This window comes from Girardinichthys multiradiatus, chromosome 14 (genome assembly GCF_021462225.1).
Source record: "Girardinichthys multiradiatus isolate DD_20200921_A chromosome 14, DD_fGirMul_XY1, whole genome shotgun sequence".
NCBI classification, from domain to species: domain Eukaryota; kingdom Metazoa; phylum Chordata; class Actinopteri; order Cyprinodontiformes; family Goodeidae; genus Girardinichthys; species Girardinichthys multiradiatus.
This window is the reverse complement of record NC_061807.1, coordinates 12,599,285-12,625,936: the sequence shown is the minus strand read 5'-3', so window position 1 is coordinate 12,625,936 and position 26,652 is coordinate 12,599,285. Positions and strand designations below refer to the sequence as shown.

The 26,652-nt window shown below is 42.5% G+C and overlaps 2 protein-coding genes across 14 annotated transcripts in view; one reads left to right on the top strand and one right to left on the bottom strand.

Annotated features, from left to right (window-relative positions):
* LOC124880924 (endothelin-1 receptor-like) overlaps window positions 1-19,802 on the bottom strand; it is a 32,303-nt gene extending 12,501 nt beyond the window's left edge. The window contains exons 1-3 of one of the 2 annotated variants that reach the window (XM_047386357.1): window positions 19,664-19,802; window positions 477-1,381; window positions 49-176 (exon numbers count right to left, since the gene is read on the bottom strand). In XM_047386357.1, the coding sequence (XP_047242313.1) occupies window positions 49-176; window positions 477-1,064 (716 nt within the window). In that variant the 5' untranslated portion in view covers window positions 1,065-1,381; window positions 19,664-19,802. Of the gene's footprint in view, window positions 1-48; window positions 177-476; window positions 1,382-2,841; window positions 2,999-19,663 lie in introns of those variants that run through there. The other variant, XM_047386358.1, reaches the window with a different exon arrangement.
* Window positions 19,803-19,947: 145 nt separating this feature from the next.
* On the top strand, window positions 19,948-25,940 carry ttc29 (tetratricopeptide repeat domain 29). 12 transcript variants are annotated; one of them, XM_047386363.1, is made up of 13 exons: window positions 19,949-20,086; window positions 20,848-20,892; window positions 20,962-21,017; window positions 21,154-21,231; window positions 22,577-22,636; window positions 22,730-22,893; window positions 23,065-23,241; window positions 23,314-23,526; window positions 24,128-24,213; window positions 24,387-24,478; window positions 24,783-24,906; window positions 25,008-25,097; window positions 25,664-25,940. In XM_047386363.1, exons 3-13 carry the CDS (start codon window positions 20,986-20,988, stop codon window positions 25,883-25,885), a joined length of 1,338 nt encoding a protein of 445 aa, XP_047242319.1. In that variant the 5' UTR covers window positions 19,949-20,086; window positions 20,848-20,892; window positions 20,962-20,985; the 3' UTR covers window positions 25,886-25,940. The 12 variants fall into 12 exon arrangements, with proteins under 12 accessions (XP_047242324.1, XP_047242319.1, XP_047242316.1 ...); XM_047386360.1 differs by having other exon boundaries at window positions 21,151-21,231; XM_047386369.1 differs by lacking the exon at window positions 20,962-21,017 and having other exon boundaries at window positions 21,151-21,231.
* Window positions 25,941-26,652: the final 712 nt, after the last annotated feature.

Here is a 26,652-nt window from a genome sequence, read left to right as displayed (position 1 = left end):
CAGGCTTTTTATGAAAAACATGAGTCCAGCTTGTGTGGTTGTCCTTACCTGTCCACACTGAGAGCACACAGGTTGAGGACCGTGATGCCGACTGAAGCTTTCTGCAGGAAGGGAAACAGCTTGCAGAGGAAGAGGCCAAACTGGCTGTCAGCGAAGGGCCATTGCATCGCCAGGAGCTGCACACCAGAAAACGCCAACAAAGCCTCAGCAGATTGATATGATAACAGAAGGTCTTTGTGATCTATCTAACGGAAGTATGTGTATGTGTGTGTGTGTGTGTGTGTGTGTGTGTGGAGGGGGGTGTTATCACAATCAAAAGGGGTATTTCTGTGCTGTTATCAGTCTAACACTCAACCTCCTGACTGAGACACTCAACACAACTACAGCCAAGATGTTCTTCCTGCATCATCCAACCCAGTCAACTTCCTTGGAAACAACCAATTAAGCAGAAGGCTTAAACACAAGAGGAGCTCTACCTTGTAGACATTGATTGGGATATCTATGGCGATGTATATCAGGTCCCCCAGGGCGAGGCTGGCTATTAGGGCATTGGGTCCATTCCTCATGCTTTTATTTTGGTAGATAATCCTCAGCAGGGTGGTGTTCCCGATGATCCCCACAGAAAAGATCAAGCAGGACAGCACCGTGTTGACATATTTGAAGGTGCCTTTTATTGACGTTTGCTGATGGCAGGAGGGGGGCGTTTGGTTTAATTCATCCTCAATCTGAGAGGAGTTGGAGGACGGTGAGGAAGGTAAAAGTTTTCTATCATGTTTGGGCTTGAGTTTGTTCACAGGCTTCAGTTTTCCTGCTCCGGACTCCAATAAGACAGACGGCCTATTAACAGTTTCCTGTGAGATATGCGTCTCTGTGTTTGAAGTACGATGGACTGCTGCCAGTCGTGGAGGTGAGTCGGTGCTGGGGAGCTCAGATATCCCCGCCTCTGACTGAAGAGGCTGAGGTGTGAAGCTGCTTTGGCTGCCGACACTGGAGACAAACTGGAAACACCAGATAAACAGCAGCGAGGTGAACATGTTCGGCATGGAAAATATTCCTGGTTCCATTTTGAAGTCACTTTAATTCTCAAATCTGTTACTGAATCTACTGCTCGGACTCCAGAAACCAGCCTGAACTTTGTTGCAAAAGCTCAAAACGCAATTGAAGGACCTGAAGAAAAAAGTAAGAAGTACTTGGAAACCAACAGCACTTCCAGAACTTGCTTGGATTCCTTAGAAACCAGTGAAGAATCCACAAGGACCTTTCTAATGGAGCCACTGTTTGGATCTGTGTTCCAGGAAGTTCCAATGAAGATCTCTTAGTGGTTCAGTGTCAGAATTTGGAGTTATCAGTTTACTTTGTTGTTTGGTGGTTTGGAGACAATCTGGAGAAAAGAGAAAAACAAATCAGTGTTAAATTGTAGTGGCACCACTTTGAGGACCATAAAATCACAGACCCAGATACTCTTTAGGTTTCAGACACAACTCTGAAACCTTGTTTGCCATTAAGACAGAATAGTAAGAGGAATGATATCCAGATGTACAATAAAACATTAAAGTTTAAGCATTTAGATGTTGTGGCATTCCAAACACAAACACCAATGCTCTGAATAACCAAAAAATGTGTTGGAACAACAGATTTTGACCATCATTTATGTTGCTTGAAGGTGCGCAAAGGTAGAGAACAACCAGTGGAAAGACCACATCCTGTCAGCAGGAGAAGAACGGTGCCGTAGGATCCAAAAGATTCACCAAAAAAAGTTGTGAAGAAAAGTCTATAAAATACACCACCACACACCTCTATTGGGTCAGAAGACATGATTAGAATGGATAATTTGGACCTATATGTTGTTTTTATATTACGGATATAATTTTTAGCACGCCTTTAAAACATTATATGCAGTTCCACCACTTTTAAACCTTAAAGGCAAATGTTAGGGTTATACATTTTTCTTTAACACAGTGTGGTTTGATGATGCAGGTATGAATATAGTTATTCATAAAACAGGCAGATTAAAAACAGAAACAGTTTACAGTGTCTGTCAGATGGCCTTGTGATTACGTTGTAGGAGACTTAAATCAAACAACATAGAGACTGCATGGATAGAGATATTAAGAAGAAGAAAAGCTGTTAAATTTAGCATGTTAGCTTTAGTAAGAATTTGAACTAATTCACCTGAATTAAACATTTATATTAGAATGCATAAAGTCTGTCTGCAGTGAAGATGTTGGTGCGAGAAATAAGAGCCGTGGCTGGAAACAAGAAAACCATCTTGCGTTATTTTCTTTATCTTTCACTGTTTGTAAAAATTAATTTAAAGACCTGATCTCCTAACCGTAGCCAGCGACCATAAATCACTGGGAGGTTTTAGATAAAAGTAAGGTTTAAAACAAGACAAATACTTTCTGACTTAATAAAATGAGGACGAAACCTTTCACGATAATCATTTACTTAGAAAATTGTTCCAATTTTTTTAATGAAATAAAATTTTATTAAATTAAATTGCACATTTGTTTCCTATTTTTTTATCTGATCACAACAGCAAACCGGTAGCTAAATGTTTAGTTCAGCTTTCTGATCCTTCAAAACTAATAATAATAATAATATTCAGAAAGACTGAAAGTTTGTCCGTTTGAACTTACAGATCTTTAAAAAATATGATTGAAAAAATCTGGATTTGTTAAGCACAGCATGTAAATAAGTTTCAATGTAACTATGGGTGCAGGAAAGAGTTCCTCTCTTTCATGAAGCACATCGTTTAGCTAAGGATAAAACACTCAATCCTTAATGTTAATAACTGAATAATCAGAACATTGGGTATTAAAGAAAAGAGTGAAACCTCACCTATTTGTCTTCTACTGCTCTGTTTTTTAGATATATTCCTCGCAGGCTTCCAGGATCCAGCAGAACAAACAAGACAAATGTGCTGTTCTGGCTCGAGACCAAACTAATCCTGTCTGTTGGGTCCTGGTTTGTAATCACCACTTATTCACTTTTTCTCCTCCTTCCTTCCCCTCCTCCTTTTCCTTCTCTGTCTCTCATCAGCTGTATTTTCAGCTTCCCTCCTCCTCGTGAGCCTCTGTTACCCCCCTTCACCTCCTCTCACTTGTTTCCTGCTCATTTTTCACCTCTGTTTCACTCGGTTACATCGGAACATCTCGTAAACACTCTGACGACTCTGAACTTTTACTGTCCAACACAAACAGTCTTTCTGTTCTAACCACCCAAGTCTTTGGCTGGCAATTTGGTAGAAATTCAAGTTGTAAACTTTATAATTGGGTTAGTGTTTGAACACAACCGATGCCACACAAAGACAGTTTATTGGAGCATACAAGCTTTTCTTTTTATCTTAGAAACATCTTCTAAATTGTTAAAAGAAATTCATTTAAAGATATACTTAGGCTAACACTTGGTTTTTGGTCATTTTGAAGGGAAATCAACAAATCTTGACAAGATTGTAATTTAAAACAAATGAAAAGGCCATGCAGAGAGTTTTTGTTAGAAAAAGTCAAACATTAAATATGTAGCCTGTGTTCTTCACAAAACACAAAGGACTGTAAAAACAATTTCAGAAAACAGTTCTGAAAAGAACGTAAGAATATTAATACCAGAACAACCTGATTGTGTCAAAAACAAAAAATACAACCATTTTTGTTGTTTTTTTAAAGCGATCAACAGGAGACCAGAAATGGCCTTTCTGTAAGTCAGCTCTGGTATCAGACTATATCAAGGCTTCAAAGTGTTACAGTTTCAACATGGCTACAAGTTTCAGTCCTTCTATTCATACGGTTTAAAAGGTCCCTTCAATGAGATCCCAGACAAATCTTCAGAGTGCTCATACTCGTTCTTGTACTCGTACTCGTCGTCTTCCGCTTTATCCGGGACCGGGTCGCAGGGGCAGCAGACTCAGCAGAGACGCCCAGACGTCCCTCTCCCCAGACACCTCCTCCAGCTCCTCCGGGGGGAGTCCAAGGCGTTCCCAGGCCAGCCGAGAGACATAGTCCCTCCAGCGTGTCCTGGGCCGTCCCCTGGGCCTCCTCCCGGTGGGACGTGCCTGGAACACCTCCTGAGGAAGGCGCCAGGAGGCATCCGGTATAGATGCCCGAGCCACCTCAACTGGCTCCTCTTGATGTGGAGGAGCTGTGGCTCTACTCCGAGCCCCTCACCCTATCTCTAAGGGAGTGCCCGGCCACCCTATGGAGGAAGCTCATTTCAGCCGCTTGGTGAGGGTAGGAATGTAGACCGACCGGTAAATCGAGAGCTTTGCTTTTCAGCTCAGCTCTCTCTTCACCACAACGGACCGGCACAGCGCCCCCATTACTGTGGCAGCCGCACTGATCCATCTGTCGATCTCTCGCTCCATTCTTCCCTCACTCGTGAACAAGACCCCGAGATACTTAAATTCCTCCACTTGAGGCAGGAACTCCCCTCCAACCTGAAGAGGACAAGCTACCCTTTTCCGGTCGAGAAACATGGCCTCGGACTCGGAGGAGCTGATTTTCATCCCTGCTGCTTCACACTTGGCTGCGAACCGGCTGCGTGCTGTAGGTCTTGGCTAGAGGGGGCCAGCAGGACCACGTCATCTGCAAAAAGAAAAGATGAAATCCTCTGGTCCCCAAACCAGACCCCTCCGGCCCTTGGCTGCGCCTAGAAATCCTGTCCATAAAAGTTATGAACAGGACCGGTGACAAAGGGCAGCCCTGCCGGAGTCCAACATGCACCGGGAACAGGTCCGACTTAGTGCTGGCAATGCGAACCAAACTCCTGCTTCGCTTGTACAGAGACCGGATGGCCCCTAGTAAAGGGCCCCCGATTCCATACTCCTGGAGCAACCCCACAGGGCATCACAAGGGACACAGTCAAATGCTTTCTCCAGGTCCACCAAACACATTTTGACCAGTTGGGCAAACTCCCATGAACCCTCGAGTACCCTTTAGAGGGTATAGAGCTGGTCCAGTGTTCCACGGCCGGGACGAAAACCACACTGCTCCTCCTGAAGCCGGGGTTCGAATATCGGCCGGACTCTCCTCTCCAATACCCTGGCGTAGGCCTTACCAGGGAGGCTGAGGAGTGTGATCCCCCTGTAGTTGGAACACACCCTCCGGTCACCCTTCTTATGTAGGGGGACCACCACCCCAGTCTGCCAATCCAGAGGCACTGTCCCCATCCGCCACGCATTGTTGAAGAGGCATGTCAACCATGACAGCCCCAAAACATCCAAAGACTCAGGTACTCAGGGCAGATCTCATCCAACACCGAAGCCTTGCCACTGCGGAGCTTTTTAACCACCTCGGTGACTTTAGCCTGGGTGATGAAAGAGTCCAACCCCGAGTCCCCAGCCTTTGTTTCCACCAGGGAATGCGTGATGGCAGGATTGAGGAGATCCCCTAAGTACTCCTTCCACCGCCCGATAATGTCCCGAGTCGAGGTCAGCAGCCTCCCACCCCTACTATAAACAGTGTTGGCGAAGCACTGCTTCCCCCTCCTGAGGCCAGAATCGCTTCGGGGCCAACCGGTAGTCCTTCTCCACAGCCTCACCGAACTCCTCCCAGGTCCGAGTTTTGGCCTCTGCCACAGCCCGGGCTGTGGCACGCTTGGCCACAGAGTACCCGTCAGCCGCCTCAGGAGTCCCACAAGCCAACCACAGCTGATAGGACTCCTTCTTCAGCTTGACAGTGTCCCTTACTGCCGGTGTCCACCACCGGGTTCAGGGATTGCTACCGCGACAGGCACCGCAGACCTTACGGTCGCAGATACGGGCGGCAGCATCGACAATAGATGCGGTGAACATGGTCCACTCGGACTCTATGTCTCCAACATCCCTCGGAATCTGGTCAAAGCTCTCCCGGAGGTGAGAGTTGAATACATCCCTAGCCAAGGGGTCCGCCAGACGTTCCCAGCAGACCCTCACTATGCGCTTGGACCTGCCAAGTCTGTCCGGCTTTCCCCTCCCCCAGCAGATCCAACTCACCACCAGGTGGTGATCAGTGGACAGCTCAGCCAATCCATGACTTGCACAGAAGTCCAATAACAAAACTCTGCTCGGATTCAGATCGGGGAGGCCATTCCTCCCGATCACACCTCTCCAGGTGTCACTGTCGTTTCCCACGTGGCCGTTGAAGTCCCCCAGCAGAATAATGGAGTCACCGGGAGGGGCACTATCCAGCACCCCTGACAGGGACGCCAAGAAGGCCGGGTACTCCGCACTACCTCTCGGCCCGTAGGCCGAAATGATAGTCAGAGACCTCTCCCCAACCCGAAGGCGCAGGGATGCGACCCTCTCATCCACTGGGGTAAACCCCAACACTAGACGGCTGAGCTGGGGGCGACAAGCAGACCCACACCAGGCCGCCGCCTCTCCCCATGGGCCACTCCAGAGTAGAAGAGAATCCAGCCCCTCTCATGGAGATGGGTTCCAGAGCCCACGCTGTGCGTGGAGGCGAGCCCGACTATTTCTAGTCAATATCTCTCGACGTCCCGCACAAGCTCAGGCTTCTTCCCCCCAGTGAGGTGACATTCCACGTCCCTAGAGCCAGCCTAAGCATCTTGAGATTGGGCCGCCGAGGTCTCCACCTTCGTCCGCCGCCCAATCCTCTTTGCACCGGTCCCTCACGGTTCCCCCTGCAGGTGGTGGGCCCACTGGAGGATGGTCTCGCGTCTCTAGTTCGGGCTTGGCCCGGCCGGGTTCCACGAGGAGCAACCCCGCCACCAGGCGCTCTCCGACGAGTCCCGACCCCAGGCCTAGCTCCAGGGTGGGACCCCGGCTCCGCCGTACCGGGCGACGTCACGTGCCTCGATTTCGTAGTCGTGGTGAGGGGTTCTTGAACCGCTCTTTGTCTGACCCGTCATCTAGAGCCTGTTTGCCATGGGAGACCCTACCAGGGGCATTGAAGCCCCAGACAACATAGCCTCTAGGATCATTCGAGCACTCAAAACCCTCCACCACGTTAAGGTGGCGGTTCAAGGAGGTACAGAGTGACCAAAGTTTTCTCCAGCTGTGAGGCACATAAAACAGAGACCACTAAGGTGTGGAAACTGAAGAAGTGTCACCTTCTTCTTTCAGCTGCTCCCCTTAGGGGTCGCCAAAGTGAATCACCTGCCTGCATCTCACCTTATTTCGAGCCGGTTCAGCTGTCACACAGACCATCTCTATGTCCTCCTTCACTATGTCAATGAATCTTCTCTGGGGTGTTCCTCTTTTCCACCTGCCTGGGTAGCTCCATTACCAACAATCTGTTTCCAGTGTGTCCTCTGTCTCTCAGAACATATCCAAACCAAAGAGGTGTCACCAATCACCCTTATTTAAAGTTGCATTTCAGATATTCGTTCTGAAATGGGTGTTTTTTCCCCTGGGACTTAGATTCCTGGAACCTAATTAAATACTTATGCAGTTTCTTTCCATCTTTTTACCATGTAGATGAAGGAATGTCATCTTCTAAAACGATTAATCAAACGTTTCAAAAGGTGAGTTGGGGACTAAGGTAACTTAAAAGCAACTTCAACTCTAAATATTACAACTGCAGCATTTTTTAAATAAGTTGAGATGCCAACAGAAATGTTGGTATTAAAACAGTAATGCATGGTTCACACGGCAGGATTTTCAAGTTGTCGGCTGATTTTCAAAACTTGATAGACCCCTCTTGTGATGATAAAAAATCGCTTGGTCCTACAGTGTGTGGTATCCAGCCTCATGGCGGGTACAACACATCACACACGAACCAATTTCACTCATGAATATTCAGATTTTAGACAGGAAAATTTGCGACCCCTCTCGAGATCAAACGAGTTCAAAGTAATTCTCTTCCGTGTTTCCATGACGTTGCTTTCTGATTGGGAACACGTCACATTCAACAAGCTTTGTTTGTCTTCGAGGAACACCCCACATGCTAGGGAATTGGGCCAACGCAATCCAACATGTTGAGTATCCCTGATTTGACTTCGGAGCGATCCTGACGTCCTTCTGAGCAGACTGGATCACTCTTAACCTACCACACACGGCAGAATTATATCTCATAAGATTTAAGAGCCATCACAATTTTGGGGGCATGTCTGAAAAGGAAGATTGGGGCAAAAATCGGCATTAAAGTCCTGCCGTGTGAACCAGGAGGACAGAAGTTAGACTAACACAGTTGAATCTAATCCTGTTTACAATCAAGCTAGCATTAGAACTGCACCACAGCTAGCTGTTACAGGAACCTGGGAAACTACAGGTATAAAAATAAATATGAGCCATTACTTCAGATCTCTCTGCATTGGTTATCTATAAATTGTATTTGTTTTAATAGAAAAGTAGCACAAATGAAAGCAAATGTCCACTTATGGTTTTTTGTGTATATATAAGCTAGCATTAGCACCGCACTACAGCACAGCTAGCTGCTACAGGAAGCTGGAAAAATTACAACTTTTAAGTCTCTGTAGCATTAGTTATTATGTGTACATTTTAATTGTTGTTAGCTATAACACTGTTATGGAGAAGACCAGAAATAAAAAATAGAATAGATTAAACCAATTCTTTACTCATTATTTTTGTATGGTACAACCTAACATTAGTAACGCAGCACAGCCAGCTGCTACAGGAAGCAAGAGAAGCAGTATTTTTTTTATTTCTTCTTGCAGTCTCTCTCTTCAAAAGGCAAGAAAATGTACGTGTGTTGTTTAGATGTCAAGTAGGCACTATAATAAAAACTCTTTGGTACCAACTAAATTGTTAGTTTAATAATTGGGTTAATGAAGAGCTCAAACTGTAACACCTTCCAAAAATCAAATACATAACAATGAGGTTGCTGCACTTTATTTAAGACCTAGATTAGGCAAAATCAAGCCTTGCAAGTGACTGAAAAGGCAATGATATTTCACCAACTAAAAAAGCACATGCCCTCCAATAACGATCACTTGCTACAAACAGCTGCTAGCAATTAATTCAGCATGGTCACTAACAGGTCTCCAACCAGCTACATAAACACCAACAAGTTTTTATTGCTTTTTCACCGGTCTGTGACTTGGCAGATGGCAGCAACCACCACATATTGTGATGCCACAGCAGGAGGGTAACTTGCCTCTGAAATCTGTACGACTCCTTGATCAGCAATGTGTGTCACCATCTTGTGTTCAGTCTCCATGGTAACCAACACATTGTACTAGCCTATGGCTACCAATAATCTCTAGGTTCATCACTTTTTACATGTTTTCACTCACAGTCACCACAGCATCAGGATATGGGTTTCTTACCAGACCCACAGCTTTGTTGTCTAGACGAACAATCCACCAAACTCCTAAGAGAGTCCTATCTTCTGAAAAAAGATCTAACACTAACCTACATCAAGCTTTTTTGCACTTTTTTGCAGTGATTCTGCTGAAATGTTGATGTATAATAATAACTAGTATGTAAAGCTTGTACAAGGCTCTGTGAATTTAAATGTGAATGTCGTTCCTGATTTTAATGAATGGATTTCCAAAACTAATCACAAAAATTTGTGTTCAAAATGACTATTTATATAATTAAAATGTAGTTTAGGTAAGTGTATATTTTATTAATTTTACACTGTTTAAGTTTGTTATGACAGTGGAGAAATTTGTCTAATCTTTGTTGAACCAATGTAGATTATACAAACTCCTGAAAAGGTGAACAGGCAAAAAAAAAACTAAACTTTAGAAAACACTTTGGTCCAACTTATATGTTTTAAACTTTGCTTTATAAATAAAGTAACATTGACTTTTTTGTTTAAAACTATTAAAATTTGCTCTCCAAAACGTTTGCATTTAGAACAGTTGTCACTCTAAGGTGGTGAGTGTTATTATTCTGGCTGCTAACTGAAGCTGGGAGGACTTTTTATTGACCTTTTAAATGTGTTTTGATGCCAGAGAGATTGAACTTCTGATGGTGACACACAGCTGCTGTTAATCTCTGACTGGAACATCCTTGGGGTTGAAACACGTGCAGAGCATGTTGAGTTTACACATCTGTACCGCTCGTCATCTGGCATGTATGAGTCTGAGCTCACTCCTGTCTGACCTTTGACCCTGGATAGCCGACAGTCTAAATTTGCCTCAACAAGAACTGTGTGTTATCTTCGTCAATGAGTGTCAGTGGAGATATGTGTTGCGTCAGTGTGTGTGTGGTTGTGTTGTTTATTTACTAATATAAATGCAGAGATAGGCAGATAAAGACGGTACGTGACTTAAATCATGCTGAAAGATAACGAATCTCTGGCAAAAAAACATGCTTGACGCTGTGGGTTTGAGCCCAAAATAAAACATCTTATTTGAAATGATTTAGACTTCTATGTCCTGTACTCTTTATATACTTTTAATATTGTTCATTATTGAATTAAACAAAGCCCTCTATCAGAACAGTTGGAACAATGTACAGATTTTTTAAATGTTCTCAGGAATCTTTTTATAAAAATAATCTAGTGGCAATGAAAGGCAAATTACTAAGTTTAGGACGACAGATTTGGTTTGAGGTCTGCTTCAAATGACTAAAAGCATCTTTTGTAAGTTGTTAATTTGTGTGTCAGCAGGATGAAGCAGTCGGTGGAGTCCTTCAAGAACAAACGGGTTTCGGATCTGCAGGAGCTGCATCTTCTTTTACTAAACCAGAAGCCTTAACATTTGCGCCTCAGCAGAACTGCAGGCTGATCTCATCAATAACCATGCTGCACTGACCCGTAATTCATGCAAAAGGAGCCCCAACCCAGCGTTGAACACACATGCTGTCCAATACATGGACAAAATTTTCAGTAAGCTAATATTTCTGTATATAAATCTATTTTTTGGCCTTATGTCATAATTCCATTTTCTGAGAAACTGCCATTTCTGTTTTCATTAAATGTCAGCATTAATTATCAACATGAACAGAAATAAGTGCTTCAAATATATCACTCTGTGGTTGATGAATCTAAACAATGCATCACTTTTACATTTTGTATTGAATTACTGAAACACATAAACTTTTTGGTGATACTCTAATATACTGAGATACAACTGTAGAAAATAGATAGATATACATGTAACAGAAAAATCCTCCAGACAGTAAATCTGCTGTCTTAATCTCTTTAGTCATAAAGGTTGGAGTAGAACAGGGATTTTGTAAGAAAGTGACTTGAAGAGCAACTGGTTTTAGATGAATCAGTCGCGTCTAAGTGGCAAAACATCCGAGTCAGGGGTTTCCATCAGGGTCACGACCTTTCGCTGGACCTAAAATACCAACTAGAGAGTCTTGAGATAATCTCCAGAATTAAAAATGTTTGCTAATAGCTCTTTTAGCCAGAATTTATTATGTTATTTAAGATGTTAGAGTTAAGCCTGTTATCTCTGTTAGAATGAAGGTTTGAATAGGAACTACGGGAAATAAGTTTTTTTTACCATTAAATCTGTTTTATTGCTCTATTTCCTCAACTCTATTACAGAGATGAAAGGATATATTGTGATAATTACGACTAAATGCTTTACGTTTGGAGTTATAACCAGTGTGCGGTGCAGTTCACACGTTATTCGTCTTTTCTAGTGGGTAAATGATGGTTTAATTTCACTTGTCTCTTTAAAGCGAAGACTGGTTAATTAACAAATTACTCTTGAAATAATTAAAACGAGAAGAACAAACAAACCAGAGTCAAAGAGCAAATCAAAGCCAGACGCTCACTCAGGAACCAGCTTTCCGCCCAGAACGTGGGACTTTATTAACAGCTCCCTACATGAAAGAATCCTACCGACCACAAGGCCAGCACCGTCACTCAGACTGAGTTTCCATCCAGCTGTGGTGGAGCTGATGGAAAGTCTCACTGCAGAGACCCAACATCCGCTCTCTACTAAACATTTCAGCAAGAGCACGCTGGGGTTGATCATGCACATGTGGATCAAGAAGGTGTTTTAAACGCACTGGCAGTTAGAGAACGTGTGTCTGTGGGATATTTACACAGTGGACGTAAAAAGTGTTCACACCCCAGATGAAGGCCAGATTTTGTGATATAAACAAGGAGATCATGACAGATCTATCTATCTATCTATCTATCTATCTATCTATCTATCTATCTATCTATCTATCTATCTATCTATCTATCTATCTATCTATCTATCTATCTATCTATCTATCTATCTATCTATCTATCTATCTATCTATCTATCTATCTATCTATCTATCTATCTATCTATCTATCTATCTATCTATCTATCTATCTATCTATCTATCTATCTATCTATCTATCTATCTATCTATCTATCTATCTATCTATCTATCTATCTATCTATCTATCTATCTATCTATCTATCTATCTATCTATCTATCTATCTATCTATCTATCTATCTATCAACCTAGCGCCCGTCTCTAGAAAACCTTATTATACACTGTGGAGCCATGGATGACGTGGCTAAGAAAAAATCAGAAGGACTGAAGGAGGATTTCACTCGTCTTCTGAATACTGTTGGAGGTCTCAATATCAAGGTGTTTCTCAGCGGACCCTTTGCACCGATTTTCTGTGGAGATGAGATTTTTTCCAGACTTCTGATGATTAATAAGTGGTTGAAAAAAACATGTGCCACCACACCTGTGAACTTCATCGACAACTTTAATATTTTTTGGGAAAAATGGCAACTCTTCAAGCAATATGGTTTCTGTTTGAACAAGCCAGGAGCCAGATGTCTCACATCTAATCTCTTCTATTCAGTAAATAATCCGCCAGCAGCTTCGACCTTCAGCAGAGAACATGGAGTATCAACAACAATGATAACGCTGCCTCCAACAGCTCCAGCAGAAACAACCGGCCAGTTGGCTGAGAAAGAGAGGTCATCACAAAAGGTCTCCCCGTCGAAATCCACAGGAGAGGTGGACCCCCCGTTAGACCCCCCTCTCCCAAACCCAGACCAACCCCCGCGGTAAACCCCCTTCACCCCAGACCTCGACCCAGACCGCACAGAACTCTCCCATCTCCCCACTGAGCCCGCTTTTTGCTTTACTGGACTCTGATAACATGAAAGGAGCTCTTAAAATCAGGACCCAAATGGCTCTGACATCTTCTCCATTCAACACCCCCCGTGGCCGAGGCCCTGCTACTAAACCAACATCAGTCTGGGCCCCAGTGGTAACTCTATCAGAAATGAACATGTCCAGGAAAAACTTGGGCCCCTAATAGGAGATAGTTGTAAAATATCTGTGCTTACGTGACAGAAAGAACAAAGCCAAAAGGATAAGAGACAGTAATAAACAATCAACGAAAGCCATAAACTTGTCAGGTACAACCAGACACAGAGTTAATATCAGCAACTAAGTCATATAAACTGACTTTACTGAACATTAGATCTCTGTCAGGAAAATCATTTTTAATCAATGACTTCATTACTGACCACAAACGTGATGTTATGTTTTTAACAGAAACATGGTTACATGAATTTAATGAAGCTCCCATTCTGATAGAGGCGACGCCTCCGAACTACAATTTTCTTTGTGAGAGCAGACAGTAAAGAAAAGGTGGAGGGGTGGCCACTTTGTTTAAAGATTTATTAGAGTGTAAAAAAGTATTTCTGGGCAAATTTGACTCTTTTGAATATTTGGCTCTCCAGGTAAAGAGCCCGGTCCGAACCATGTTCTTGAATATTTACAGGCCTCCCTAAGTCCAAATCAAACTTTTTCAGTGATTTTGATGAGCTTTTATCTGTGATTTGTGTTTATTATGACTGTTTAATTATTGTGGGAGACTTCAACATTCACATGGACAATCCTGAAGACAGAAGTGCAATAGATCTATGTGACACTCTTAGAAATGTTGGTTTGACTCAACATGTTAAACAGCAAACGCACAAACAGGGACATATTTTGGACTTGATCATCACTAAGGGTCTAAACATTTCCAAGGTGTCTGTAACTGATGTTGCTCTATCTGACCACTTTTCTGTTATTTTTGAAAGCATCATCTGCAATGACTCAGTTTGCAAAAAAGACATGATAAGAAAACGCATCTTTAAGGACGGTGCTGCTGAAACCTTTAACCAGATTTACTCTTCTACCTCCACTTTGCCCTGTAACACTGTAGATGAGCTGGTAGATAACTTTCATTCTAAAATCTCTGACATCATTGATTCAATTGCTCCAATTAAAGTGAAAGTCATTTCTGGGAAGAAAATGTCTCCATGGAGAAGTGCTCCACCAGTCAGAGGTGAAAAAAAGGAGTGTCGAAAAGCTGAACACAGGTGGCGAAATACTGAACTCCAGGTTCACTATATGATCTATAAAGAGAGACTATACAGATATAACCTACAACTGAAAAATGCAAGGGAATCTTTATTTTCTGAGATCATCAGCAAAAATATAAACAATGCTCGTGCATTATTTGCCCACATCCTCACTAGAACTAAGAAAGTGGAGCACATCACCCCGGTTCTAAAGTCCCTACACTGGCTCCCTGTAGCTCAGAGAATAGAGTTTAAAATACTTCTGTCTGTAAATCACTGAATGGCTTAGCACCAAAATATATTATAGACTTGTCATCAGTGTATCAACCAGCCAGACCTCTCAGGTCTTCTGTCTCAAATCTACTCTGAATACCCAGAACCAAACATTGAGAATCAGCTTTTAGTTCTTATGCTCCACTAATCTGGAATAAACTGCCAGAAAACTGTAAAAGCTCCGAAACCCTAAGTTGCTTTAAATCAAGATTGAAAACTTATTTGTTTAGAGTGGCCTTTGACTGTGCCATCTAGGCATGATTAGTTGCGTTTTCAGTCCAATTTTCATTTCATTTTCTTGTCCATCATTCTATTCTCTTTATTTTATTTTACTTTTTTAAATTACCTCTGTTGTTTGATTTTATCATTTGATTTGTTTTTCTGTGTCTGTATCTGTGTTTATTTGCTTTGTGATTGTATTGTAATTGTATGTACAGCGCTTTTCAGCAATGAGACACTCAAAGCGCTGTACATACAATTACAATACAATCACAAAGCAAATAAACACAGATACAGACACAGACAAACAAATCAAATGATAAAATCAAACAACAGAGGTCCTTCTCAAAATATTAGCATATTGTGATAAAGTTAATTATTTTCAACAATGTAATGATGAAAATTTAACATTCATATATTTTAGATTCATTGCACACTAACTGAAATATTTCAGGTCTTTTATTGTCTTAATACGGATGATTTTGGCATACAGCTCATGAAAACCCAAAATTCCTATCTCACAAAATTAGCATATTTCATCCGACCAATAAAAGAAAAGTGTTTTTAATACAAAAAACGTCAACCTTCAAATAATCATGTACAGTTATGCACTCAATACTTGGTCGGGAATCCTTTTGCAGAAATGACTGCTTCAATGCGGCGTGGCATGGAGGTAATCAGCCTGTGGCACTGCTGAGGTCTTATGGAGGCCCAGGATGCTTCGATAGCGGCCTTTAGCTCATCCAGAGTGTTGGGTCTTGAGTCTCTCAACGTTCTCTTCACAATATCCCACAGATTCTCTATGGGGTTCAGGTCAGGAGAGTTGGCAGGCCAATTGAGCACAGTGATACCATGGTCAGTAAACCATTTACCAGTGGTTTTGGCACTGTGAGCAGGTGCCAGGTCGTGCTGAAAAATGAAATCTTCATCTCCATAAAGCTTTTCAGCAGATGGAAGCATGAAGTGCTCCAAAATCTCCTGATAGCTAGCTGCATTGACCCTGCCCTTGATAAAACACAGTGGACCAACACCAGCAGCTGACACGGCACCCCAGACCATCACTGACTGTGGGTACTTGACACTGGACTTCTGGCATTTTGGCATTTCCTTCTCCCCAGTCTTCCTCCAGACTCTGGCACCTTGATTTCCGAATGACATGCAGAATTTGCTTTCATCTGAAAAAAGTACTTTGGACCACTGAGCAACAGTCCAGTGCTGCTTCTCTGTAGCCCAGGTTAGGCGCTTCTGCTGCTGTTTCTGGTTCAAAAGTGGCTTGACCTGGGGAATGCGGCACCTGTAGCCCATTTCCTGCACACGCCTGTGCACGGTGGCTCTGGATGTTTCTACTCCAGACTCAGTCCACTGCTTCCGCGGGTCCCCCAAGGTCTGGAATCGGCCCTTCTCCACAATCTTCCTCAGGGTCCGGTCACCTCTTCTCGTTTTGCAGCGTTTTCTGCCACACATTTTCCTTCCCACAGACTTCCCACTGAGGTGCCTTGATACAGCACTCTGGGAACAGCCTATTCATTCAGAAATTTCTTTCTGTGTCTTACCCTCTTGCTTGAGGGTGTCAATAGTGGCCTTCTGGACAGCAGTCAGGTCGGCAGTCTTACCCATGATTGGGGTTTTGAGTGATGAACCGGGCTGGGAGTTTTAAAGGCCTCAGGAATCTTTTGCAGGTGTTTAGAGTTAACTCGTTGATTCAGATGATTAGGTTCATAGCTTGTTTAGAGACCCTTTTAATGATATGCTAATTTTGTGAGATAGGAATTTTGGGTTTTCATGAGCTGTATGCCAAAATCATCTGTATTAAGACAATAAAAGACCTGAAATATTTCAGTTAGTGTGCAATGAATCTAAAATATATGAATGTTAAATTTTCATCATTACATTGTTGAAAATAATTAACTTTATCACAATATGCTAATATTTTGAGAAGGACCTGTATAAATAAACTTACCTTACCTTATCTATCTATCTATCTATCTATCTATCTATCTATCTATCTATCTATCTATCTATCTATCTATCTATCTATCTATCTATCTATCTATCTATCTATCTATCTATCTATCTATCTATCTATCTATCTATCTATCTATCTATCTATCTATCTATCTATCTATCTATCTATCTATCTATCTATCTATCTATCTATCTATCTATCTATCTATCTATCTATCTATCTATCTATCTATAATCCATCCATCAATCCCTCAATCCTTCAACCCTTCATCCTTCCTCTTTTCCTTCAATTCAGTCAAACATAATCTAAAGGTTTTCATATTATTTAATTATTTATATATTACTAATCGTACTCATACTCATCGTCTTCCGCTTTATCCGGGACCGGGACGTGGGGGCAGCAGACTCAGCAGAGACGTCCAGACGTCCCTCTCCCCAGACACCTCCTCCAGCTCCTCCGGGGGGAGCCCAAGGCATTCCCAGGCCAGCCGAGAGACATAGTCCCTCCAGCGTGTCCTGGGCCGTCCCCTGGGCCTCCTCCCAGTGGGATGTGCCTGGAACACCTCCCAAGGAAGGTGTCCAGGAGGCATCCGGTATAGATGCCCGAGCCACCTCAACTGGCTCCTCTCGATGTGGAGGAGCAGCGGCTCTACTCCGAGCCCCTCCTGGATGGCCGAGCTCCTCACCCTATCTCTAAGGGAGTGCCCGGCCACCCTACGGAGGAAGCTCATTTCAGCCGCTTGTATCCGTGATCTCGTTCTTTCGGTCATGACCCAAAGTTCATGGCCATAGGTGAGGGTAGGAACGTAAACCGACCGATAAATCGAGAGCTTCGCTTTTCGGCTCAGCTCTCTCTTCACCACAACGGACCGGCACAGCGCCCCCATTACTGTGGCAGCCGCACCGATCCGTCTGTCGATCTCCTGCTCCATTCTTCCCTCACTCATGAACAAGACCCCGAAATACTTAAACTCCTCCACTTGAGGCAGGAACTCCCCTCCAACCTGAAAAGGACAAGCCACCCTTTTCCAGTCGAGTACCATGGCCTCCGACTTGGAGGAGCTGATTTTCATCCCTGCCGCTTCACACTCGGCTGCGAACCGCCCCAGTGCATGCTGTAGGTCTTGGCTAGAGGGGCCAGCAGGACCACGTCATCTGCAAAAAGAAAAGATGAAATCCTCTGGTCCCCAAACCAGACCCCATCCGGCCCTTGGCTGTGCCTAGAAATCCTGTCCATAAAAGTTATGAACAGGTCCGGTGACAAAGGGCTGCCCTGCCGGAGTCCTACATGCACCGGGAACAGGTCCGACTTAGTGCCGGCAATGCGGACAAAACTCCTGCTCCGCTCATACAGGGACCGGATGGCCCCTAGTAAAGGGTCCCCGATTCCATATGTCTTCAACATCCCTCGGAATCTGGTCAAAGCTCTCCCAGAGGTGAGAGTTGAATACATCCCTGGCCAAGGGGTCCGCCAGGCGTTCCCAGCAGACCCTCACTATGCGCTTGGGCCTGCCAAGTCTGTCCGGCTTTCTCCTCACCCAGCGGATCCAACTCACCACCAGGTGGGGATCAGTGGACAGCTCAGCCCCTCTCTTCACCCGAGTGTCCAAAACATGCGGCCGAAGGTCTGATGATACGACAACAAAGTCGATCATTGACCTCCTGCCTAGGGTGTCCTGGTGCCAAGTGCACTGATGGACACTCTTATGTTTGAACATGGTGTTCATTATGGACAATCCGTGACTAGCACAGAAGTCCAATAACAAAACACCACTCAGATTCAAATCGGGGAGGCCATTCCTCCCGATCACGCCTCTCCAGGGGTCACTGTCGTTTCCCGCGTGGGCGTTGAAGTCCCCCAGCAGAATAATGGAGTCCCCGGGAGGGGCACTATCCAGCACCCCCGACAGGGACGCCAAGAAGGCCGGGTACTCCGCACTACCACTCGGCCCGTAGGCTGAAATGATAGTCAGAGACCTCTCCCCAACCCGAAGGCGCAGGGATGCACTGGGGTAAACCCCAACACTAGACGGCTGAGCTGGGGGGCGACAAGCAGACCCACCCCGACCCGCCGCCTCTCCCCGTGGGCCACTCCAAAGTAGAAGAGAGTCCAGCCCCTCTCGAGGAGATGGGTTCCAGAGCCCACGCCGTGTGTGGAGGCGAGCCCAACTATTTCTAGTCGATATCTCTCGACCTCCCGCACAAGCTCAGGCTCCTTCCCCCCCTGCGAGGTGACATTCCACGTCCCTATAGCCAGCCTAAGCATCCGGGGATTGGGCCGCTGAGGTCTCCACCTTCGTCCGCCGCCCAATCCTCTTTGCACCGGTCCCTCACGGTTCCCCCTGCAGGTGGTGGGCCCACTGGGGGGATGGTCTCGCGTCTCTCGTTCGGGCTTGGCCCGGCCAGGTCCCGCGAGGAGCAACCCAGCCACCAGGCGCTGTCCGACGAGTCCCGACCCCAGGCCTGGCTCCAGGGTGGGACCCCGGCTCCGCCGTACCGGGCGACGTCACGTGCCTCGATTCTGTAGTCATCATGAGGGGTTCTTGAAGCCCTCATATTACTAATCATTTTCATTAATTCATAAACCTTGTTTATTTATTTTATTTATAGTATATTTAACCCTAATGACGCCACTCATCTGTGGTGTTGAACTAAACTTTAAACTGGAGTGGGTTTAAAGATGAAGTAGCATATATCCTATGGAGATTTTTGTTATTATAATAAAAAAGTTATTATCAGTAACATAGTACTATGAAATAACTGATTCAAAATTAATTGTCAAATAATAATAATAGCATATGTTTTTAACATACAAAGAATATAACGTTTACTGTATTCATTTTCAAATGTAACACATTATGTATTTATACATTATTTTAACATTTAAATAATTACTGATCACTGTATTTATTCCAGTTTAATAAGACTTTTGCCACTTTTCTAACCTTTAACAAAATTAGTAATTTTGCTTTACTGCTTATGACATGGAAGCGCAAATCACATTCACTGTAACTGTAATTACATTTCTTGCGTTTCAATACTTACGAAAGGGCCTTTTTGAATTTGTACTGATTAGCAACGCCCTCCTCTGGATACAACAGGCCACTGCATCCTGCATGCAGAAGCTAATGCTGGACCACAACTCTGCAACCTGATTGGAGCAAACATGTTCTGCTTGGAAAATAAATTCTGGTCATAAGGGATAAAGTGAATGAAGAAGGCTGGAAACCTGCTGGGTTGTTTCTCTGTCTTGTCGGAGCACAGATTACAGATCACACTTCAGATGAGAATCGAACCGAACAGATTCTGGAACCGTTTGTGCTGGAGTGCGGCCGGTCCCTTGTTGCCATGGCGACCTAACTCTGCAGTTAGACGCTGAAAACAATCAAACTTCCTGGACTAAAATCACCGCCGTGTTTGTGTTTCTCTGCATTTCCCCCGTAATTAAACACAAAAGAGTGGCTTCAGGTTCGTATCAACCCAGGCAGCTGTAACAATATCCGACTATAATAAAGATATCTTAGTCGTAATTAAGCAGCTAATGTTCACTAATATTTATGATCATTACTTCCAGACTGAGAGCATTCAGAGAGCTATAACAATAATGTCTTCATTATTGTTTACCTCTGAACAGTATTCCACAGGCCTTTTAAAAGCTTGATTCATGCTTAATTTTACATTTCACACCTGGTGGGTTTTCTTACTTTAGTTTGACCAACAGTCTATCTTCTTACCCACAATGCATTGGGCCTTCCTATAAACCTGATTTTTACCACCTCAGCTTCTCTTTTTATGTTTCTGTTCATTTTCCTGCTTTGCAGATTTATCGGCAGAAGATAATAATGATATCTGTACTGTAATTACATATTAAAGTGTCACTTAAATTATTTGTCTCATTTCAGCAGAAAGGTTGTTTAAAGGGAGAATAATAGAAAATTCCCGGTTAATTTCCATGCAAATTTAATATTTTTACATTATTCTACATCATGGAAGCAGCTTATAATAAATTAGATTCATTTAGGTTTATTTGACATATGATCGAACATATTAACAATATTAACTAATCACATTTTCACATATTACGTTTCCTTGTAGGTAGAAGAATAAACTTTTAAATTCCTACTTTATTACAAACTCAACCACAAGTGAATTATTTATCTGGTTTTATTACAAAACAAGTGAATAAAATAAACCAAAATATGTGTTTTATCTGTTTTGCTGGTTTTCAGGATTAAATTAAAGTGTAACTGAGGAATTCCCAGAAAACACCAGAGGTAGAGGAAAAACTGACCATCCTCAACCAATTAAATGTCTGTTTACTGACCTAATGTGTTCACATTCAGGTAAACGGACACAATTCATGACAAATGACTGCTAAGTCCAGCCGTAAGACTAACTTGTGAGTGGAGGAGAAATAATGTCCTGTTTACATCATGAGAAGCAAATTATTAAGTTTAGGACGACAGATTTGGTTTGAGGTCTGCTTCAAATGACTAAAAACATCTTTGGTAAGTTGTTAATTTGTGTGTCAGCAGGATGAAGCAGTCGGTGAAGTCCTTCAACAACAAACGGGTTTTGGATTTATCGATCCTGTCCAAGAAGGAAATAGCTCTGTGAGTCCAGGTTTTCCATAAAAAGCAGATCGCTGATCTTCCAGCCTCAGAGAAAACTTATCAGTAGCTTCATTAGTTTGTTGTGTGAACTTCTGAGTTACACTTTCCCAAATCCAACTTAGGTCTGGAAATTTACAACCCTTGCTCTTATGTCAGGTACTTCAAATAAATGTCAATCAGTAAAATAATAAGAGATTATAAGTAACAAACCATTTATGAGTTTGAAATGTGTAAAAGTCCAGGAAGTAAAATCTATCAGGAATGGAAACGACAGACGCTCTAGAGCTGAGCTCTAAAACAGAACAAGAAAAGAAGAAATAAAACAGAGAAATTTCCAGGATTGACTGATTGAGTCTAGAAAAACTGTCTTTGGTAGAAACAGACATGCGATTAATTTCATTTTCTGCAATTTGTTACTTTAAAACTATGTAAATTGGCCTGTAACTCTGCACACACTGCGCTATTCTGATGGTTTAGTTGACAAAACACCTGTAAAAAAGCACCAGTTCTCACATTAACGTTGCCTCCATCTTTTTTTCATGTTTATTGCATGTTTTATATTTATTGCTTGCCAAGGGCAAAACAAGTATATGTGAAAATGTTAAAATTACTGACAAAAGATGATTAATGACCAGATTTTTAAAGGTTGTTTCTAGACTTTCAAGGTGAAAAGAAATCCAAATGCAGACTTGATGAAAACCAGGTCAGTTTTAAGCATTTGGATCAACTGCAGTGAAAGGAAATATGAGGTCCAACTGCCTGTCAAACATATAAAAACATTAACTGAATGCGTCTCCAGAACCTTTTTTAAAGTTCAGCACAGATCCTGTAGAAAAATATCCAGAAGCGTTCACTGCCTTATAAATCCTGAGCTTCTGTTCCTCGCTTGAATGGCGAGTAAGTTTCCCCTCATCTAAGAGCTATAACTATAACCATGACCACAATATTAGGACAATGTTGTTTCAAAGGTTAGTGCGCCCTCTTCTGTCAAAGAATATAGCTACCTGTCAAAGACACCTTTTATTAAACTTTAATTTAGTTTATTTATTTAGCTCCAGTTCTAAAGAGATGTCGCCTCAAGACATTTAGGCGGCATATGAAAACCTGTAAAAGCAATTATATGGATTGCAACGTGGTTCGAATTCAGTTCGTTTCAATACAACCGGTTTATCTGGTCAGATTTGGGTCAAATTACATACAGGTAACATTGACTATGCTGGTTTAGTGATCAGAGCAGAAATAACAACAGGGGTTTGATTATTTTCTAGGAAGCAAGAACTCTGAATCTGTGATGTTTTTTCTGCTAACTGTAAAGCTTGATGTTTGACATTTGTCTTTATTTCAGGTTCAGAAACAGTCCAAAGCAGTACGTCTGTGTGGAGATGCTGCAAGATGGCTACCACAGGTGTCCCTTTATCTCCCTACTGTTACACGGAGTTATTTCTTTGATATCGTACTGGCTTACCTGACTTTGTGTGTCTCTGTGTCTGAGTTTCAGGGCGTTTTCAGAGGTGTTCTCTCTGCTGCGCTCCGATCGGGACCAGAGGTCCGAAGAGCTGCCAGGATCATCCAGGCTCCAGACCCCCCCTCTGGAGGAACAGCGGGAAAAACTGGAGACCCTCAGGCTCCACCTGAGCCGAGCAGAGAAAGCAGAAAGGGAAGGTACCCGCACATAAGGAGGCACTGCTGGAAGGAAACATTAATTTGATTTTCTATATGTAGTTTAGATTTTATTAGTCATGAAAGTCAGAAGGGCAAAACCTGGGGCTAGAAGACATTCAGCTTTAACGTTTTCTGTCTTTAGTTTGAGTAATGAAGGTTTTTGGTTTGCAGGTTCTTGGACAGCTGTGTGTGAGGAACGTCTCCATTTAGGTCGCTACTTCGCCCATCATGAGGATTTCTGGCTCAGCTTTCATTTCTACCACAGCTGCGCTGACAGAGAGTTCGGTGGAAGATCCAAACCGGCTACAGAGGCCAGACTCCACCTGGCTGACTTATACCAGCAGAAAGGTAGGAATCTTTTCACAGACATTGGGAGGGGTCAGAAACACCAAATGTAGGAGGTCATGTCTTGTCCTGCAGGTGATCTGGAGGAGGCGAGGCAGCAGGCGGAGATGGGCCTGAAACAGGCAGAGGAAGGAGGCTGGGTGGACCTGGACGGTCGGCCTCTGAGGCTCAAGGCCTGCACAGAACTGGGAAAAATCTACAGCCTGCAGGGCGAAGTCTTCCTCGCAGCCAAAGACTACGACAAAGCCAAGAAGCTGTTCCACCAAGGTTCCAAAATGGCCACAGAGGGTAAGTAGTGAAACGTACTGTAAGATAGGAGATATAGTTTTCTGGAGATTTTACCAATTTAATGAGATGTTGTGACAATTCTGGGATAAAAGAAGTTGGTTCATGTGGTGATGGTAAAATAAAGATATCAACCACTCCCAGTGGGGTACACAGGTTTTATTCAAAGACTCCGGCTGTAGCAGATCGCTTGGAGCTAGCTTCTCCGAGGCAGAAACATGCTTCCTCCAGTTTCTTGGTCCACTGTGGGACATCTCCTGTAGTCAGTTCACGTGAGCTTAGATGTTCACCATGCTCCTCCAGCACTTCACAGAGAGAATCAGTTTATTTCTAGCGAGACGTAGGAGTGGGTGAGTTCAGTTTCTGAACAAATGGACTTGCCTGAATAAGAAGAGCACAGAAATGAAAAATCTGTATATGCTGATGGTGACACCATCTGTTGCTAGGGTTAGAGGTCAAATACTGCATGTTGTGTTTACTCTTGGTCAGATATTAAATGAGTTTGATGATATGAAACATTTGACATTATCACAAACACAAAAACAGAATAAACATGTTTGGGGGAAGTACTTTTTCACGAGTCCGGAGTTCTGGTTTGCTTCAGGTGAAGATAAGTCGGTGGAGGGGGAAGCGGTCTTCAGACAAGGACTGAGCTTACACAGTTCAGAGGATCATCATGCAGCCAGGAAGGTATATCAGAAAAAAGATACTGCAGTAATTTACCTGAATATCACAGAATAACATTAAGAACATTTTTTTTACAGTTTTATTTCATTATTCAGTAAATGTTCATAAATGCCTTTTATAAATGACCGTATATTAGACATGGTTTGATGCTTTTTAACACAGTCTGTGTTTTTTAGGTCTTCAGCACCTGCATAGAGATCTTCAGTGAACTGCAAGATGTGAAAGGACTGGTGAAGACCTACAAGGCCATAGCCAAGTCCTTAGAAAGGTAAGAACACTGACATGATAACGGTTGTTTCTAGTCATTAAAGACAGAAACCTTTCCTCAGAACAAAACATCCAGAAACCTTGTGGATGTGGTCGGATGAAACCAGGCTTGATCTTTCTGGTCACATATCCAACTACTGGTAAAACATGGTGGTGGCTGCATTATGCTGTGGGGATTACATTCTCAGTAGTTTGAAATACCAGCGAGGTTTGACCCAAAACCTTCTGGCAGAAAGTTCAGGAGGAAGACGTCAACATTTGTCCTGCTGATGCATCCGTCTGCATCTGTTTTATCTTGGCGACAGCGAAGGAAACATGGAGGAGACTCTCCAGGTGTTGGAGAAGTCAGTGGATATCTGCCGAAGCAGCGACCAGCAGGGCAAGCTGGCAGACATCTGTCTGTATCTGGGCAGCATCTACCGCGACCTGGTACCAAACTCAGGCACACATGCAGCGATCACACAGCCAGGATATTTAACTGATTTACCAGCGGTTGTTTAAAGAATGATTTCCTCTGTCTCCTTCTGCAGGGTCAGCCTCTGGAAGCGTGCAAATACCTCCTACAGGGTTACAAAGCCGCCTGTAGCGCAGGAGACGTAACTCTGCTGCAGAAGGCACAGGCGAGTCTTTTATGAACTCACATCTGTCAACAACTGTTCACTTAATCTGTGCACAGATAGGAAATGTTCCTTATTCTGCTGTTTTATAAGGCACTTTGCTGCATATTTAGAGCCAATCATAGAGTTGAATTCAATGAACTGAGCAAAAAGGAGGAGATCGTTCTATAAAACCTACACAGCTGTTTGGAAAAGGATTTGTCTCACAGATTTCTTTTTTCTTGTCACATTTCATCATAAAACCAAATCTAATGACAAACAAAAATAAGCTCAGTTAATAGAAACAGCAGTTTTTTTAACAGATGAGAGCAGATTATCATTCAACTAGCTTTAGCTTAATATTTTATCTTGAAAAGTTTGAGATTTTGAAATACAAAATGTGAAGGAACCGTGTAAAGACTTCTTCTGCTGAACTTCAGTTCACATCTCAACCTTGAAGGAAGATATTTGCGTTTTAATCTCAAATCTGTATAAAAAGTAGATGCTTGGAGATGATTGTATCCTGGTGACCGGTGCGTCAAACCAGTGTAGAGATGTGAAGCCAGCTGTGTTTCTGTCATCTCTCTCAGGTGAAGCTGGGTCGTACATGCGCACTCTCTCTTATCAGAAAGTACAGCTCCGACATGGAGTCTTCCTCGCTGACCTCGGTGAAACGACTGGTGGCCTGGAAGGAGACCAGAGGACACCAGGACTTCTGTTCAGACGTTGCAGATTTAAATCTTGCTGCCTTCATGGGGCAAACAGTCAGCAGCTGCTTGTTGGAGGAAGGAGAAGGAAAATCTCAGCATTAGTCTGTAAATACTGCCAACCACTCATACAGTCCAATAAATAAAATAATTTAAATAATTTCTGTTTTCTGATTTTGTTTTTTTACAAAAAGTCATTTCTGTTTAAATGTGTGTTGATCATAAAAGTTTATTTTTCTTTTTTAAATATAATTGCTCTTTGTGAAAATTATTCTTGTCATGAATTTTATAACTTTTATTTTAAAGTCAGTTGCAGTTATTTGTTACAGTATTTTACAATTCTACAGTCATTTATTTGCTTATTTATTTTATCTTTTAATTTTATCATTTAAACAATATAAACAATGATTTAAAAAACATTTAAACCTTTATATGATCACTGTAGACTGTTTATAGAAATAGTAAAAGCAAAATTACTTTCCTTGTATTTTACCTGCTTTTAACATGAGTTGTATTACTTCATTTTGTTTTATCATTTTATGCATTTTACTTTTTACTGTTATTTTAAGGCAGTTGAAATTATTTTTAGAGTATTGTATTATTTCCTTTAATTTCATTATTTATGGTTTCATTTAATCGTAATTAGTTTTATAATATAAATAATATTATCATGGTAGACCGTTAATGGTAATATTTAATGTCATAATATTTATATTTAACATCATATTATTGTTTTTGTTTTAGCTGTTGTATTAATTATTACTTTCACTTGATTCATTTTTGTAAATAAAACAATTTTGTTTTATTTAATTTTAGCGTTAAACCATTTATGTTGTTACTGAATTTATTGTTTAAATACATTAACTTTAAAA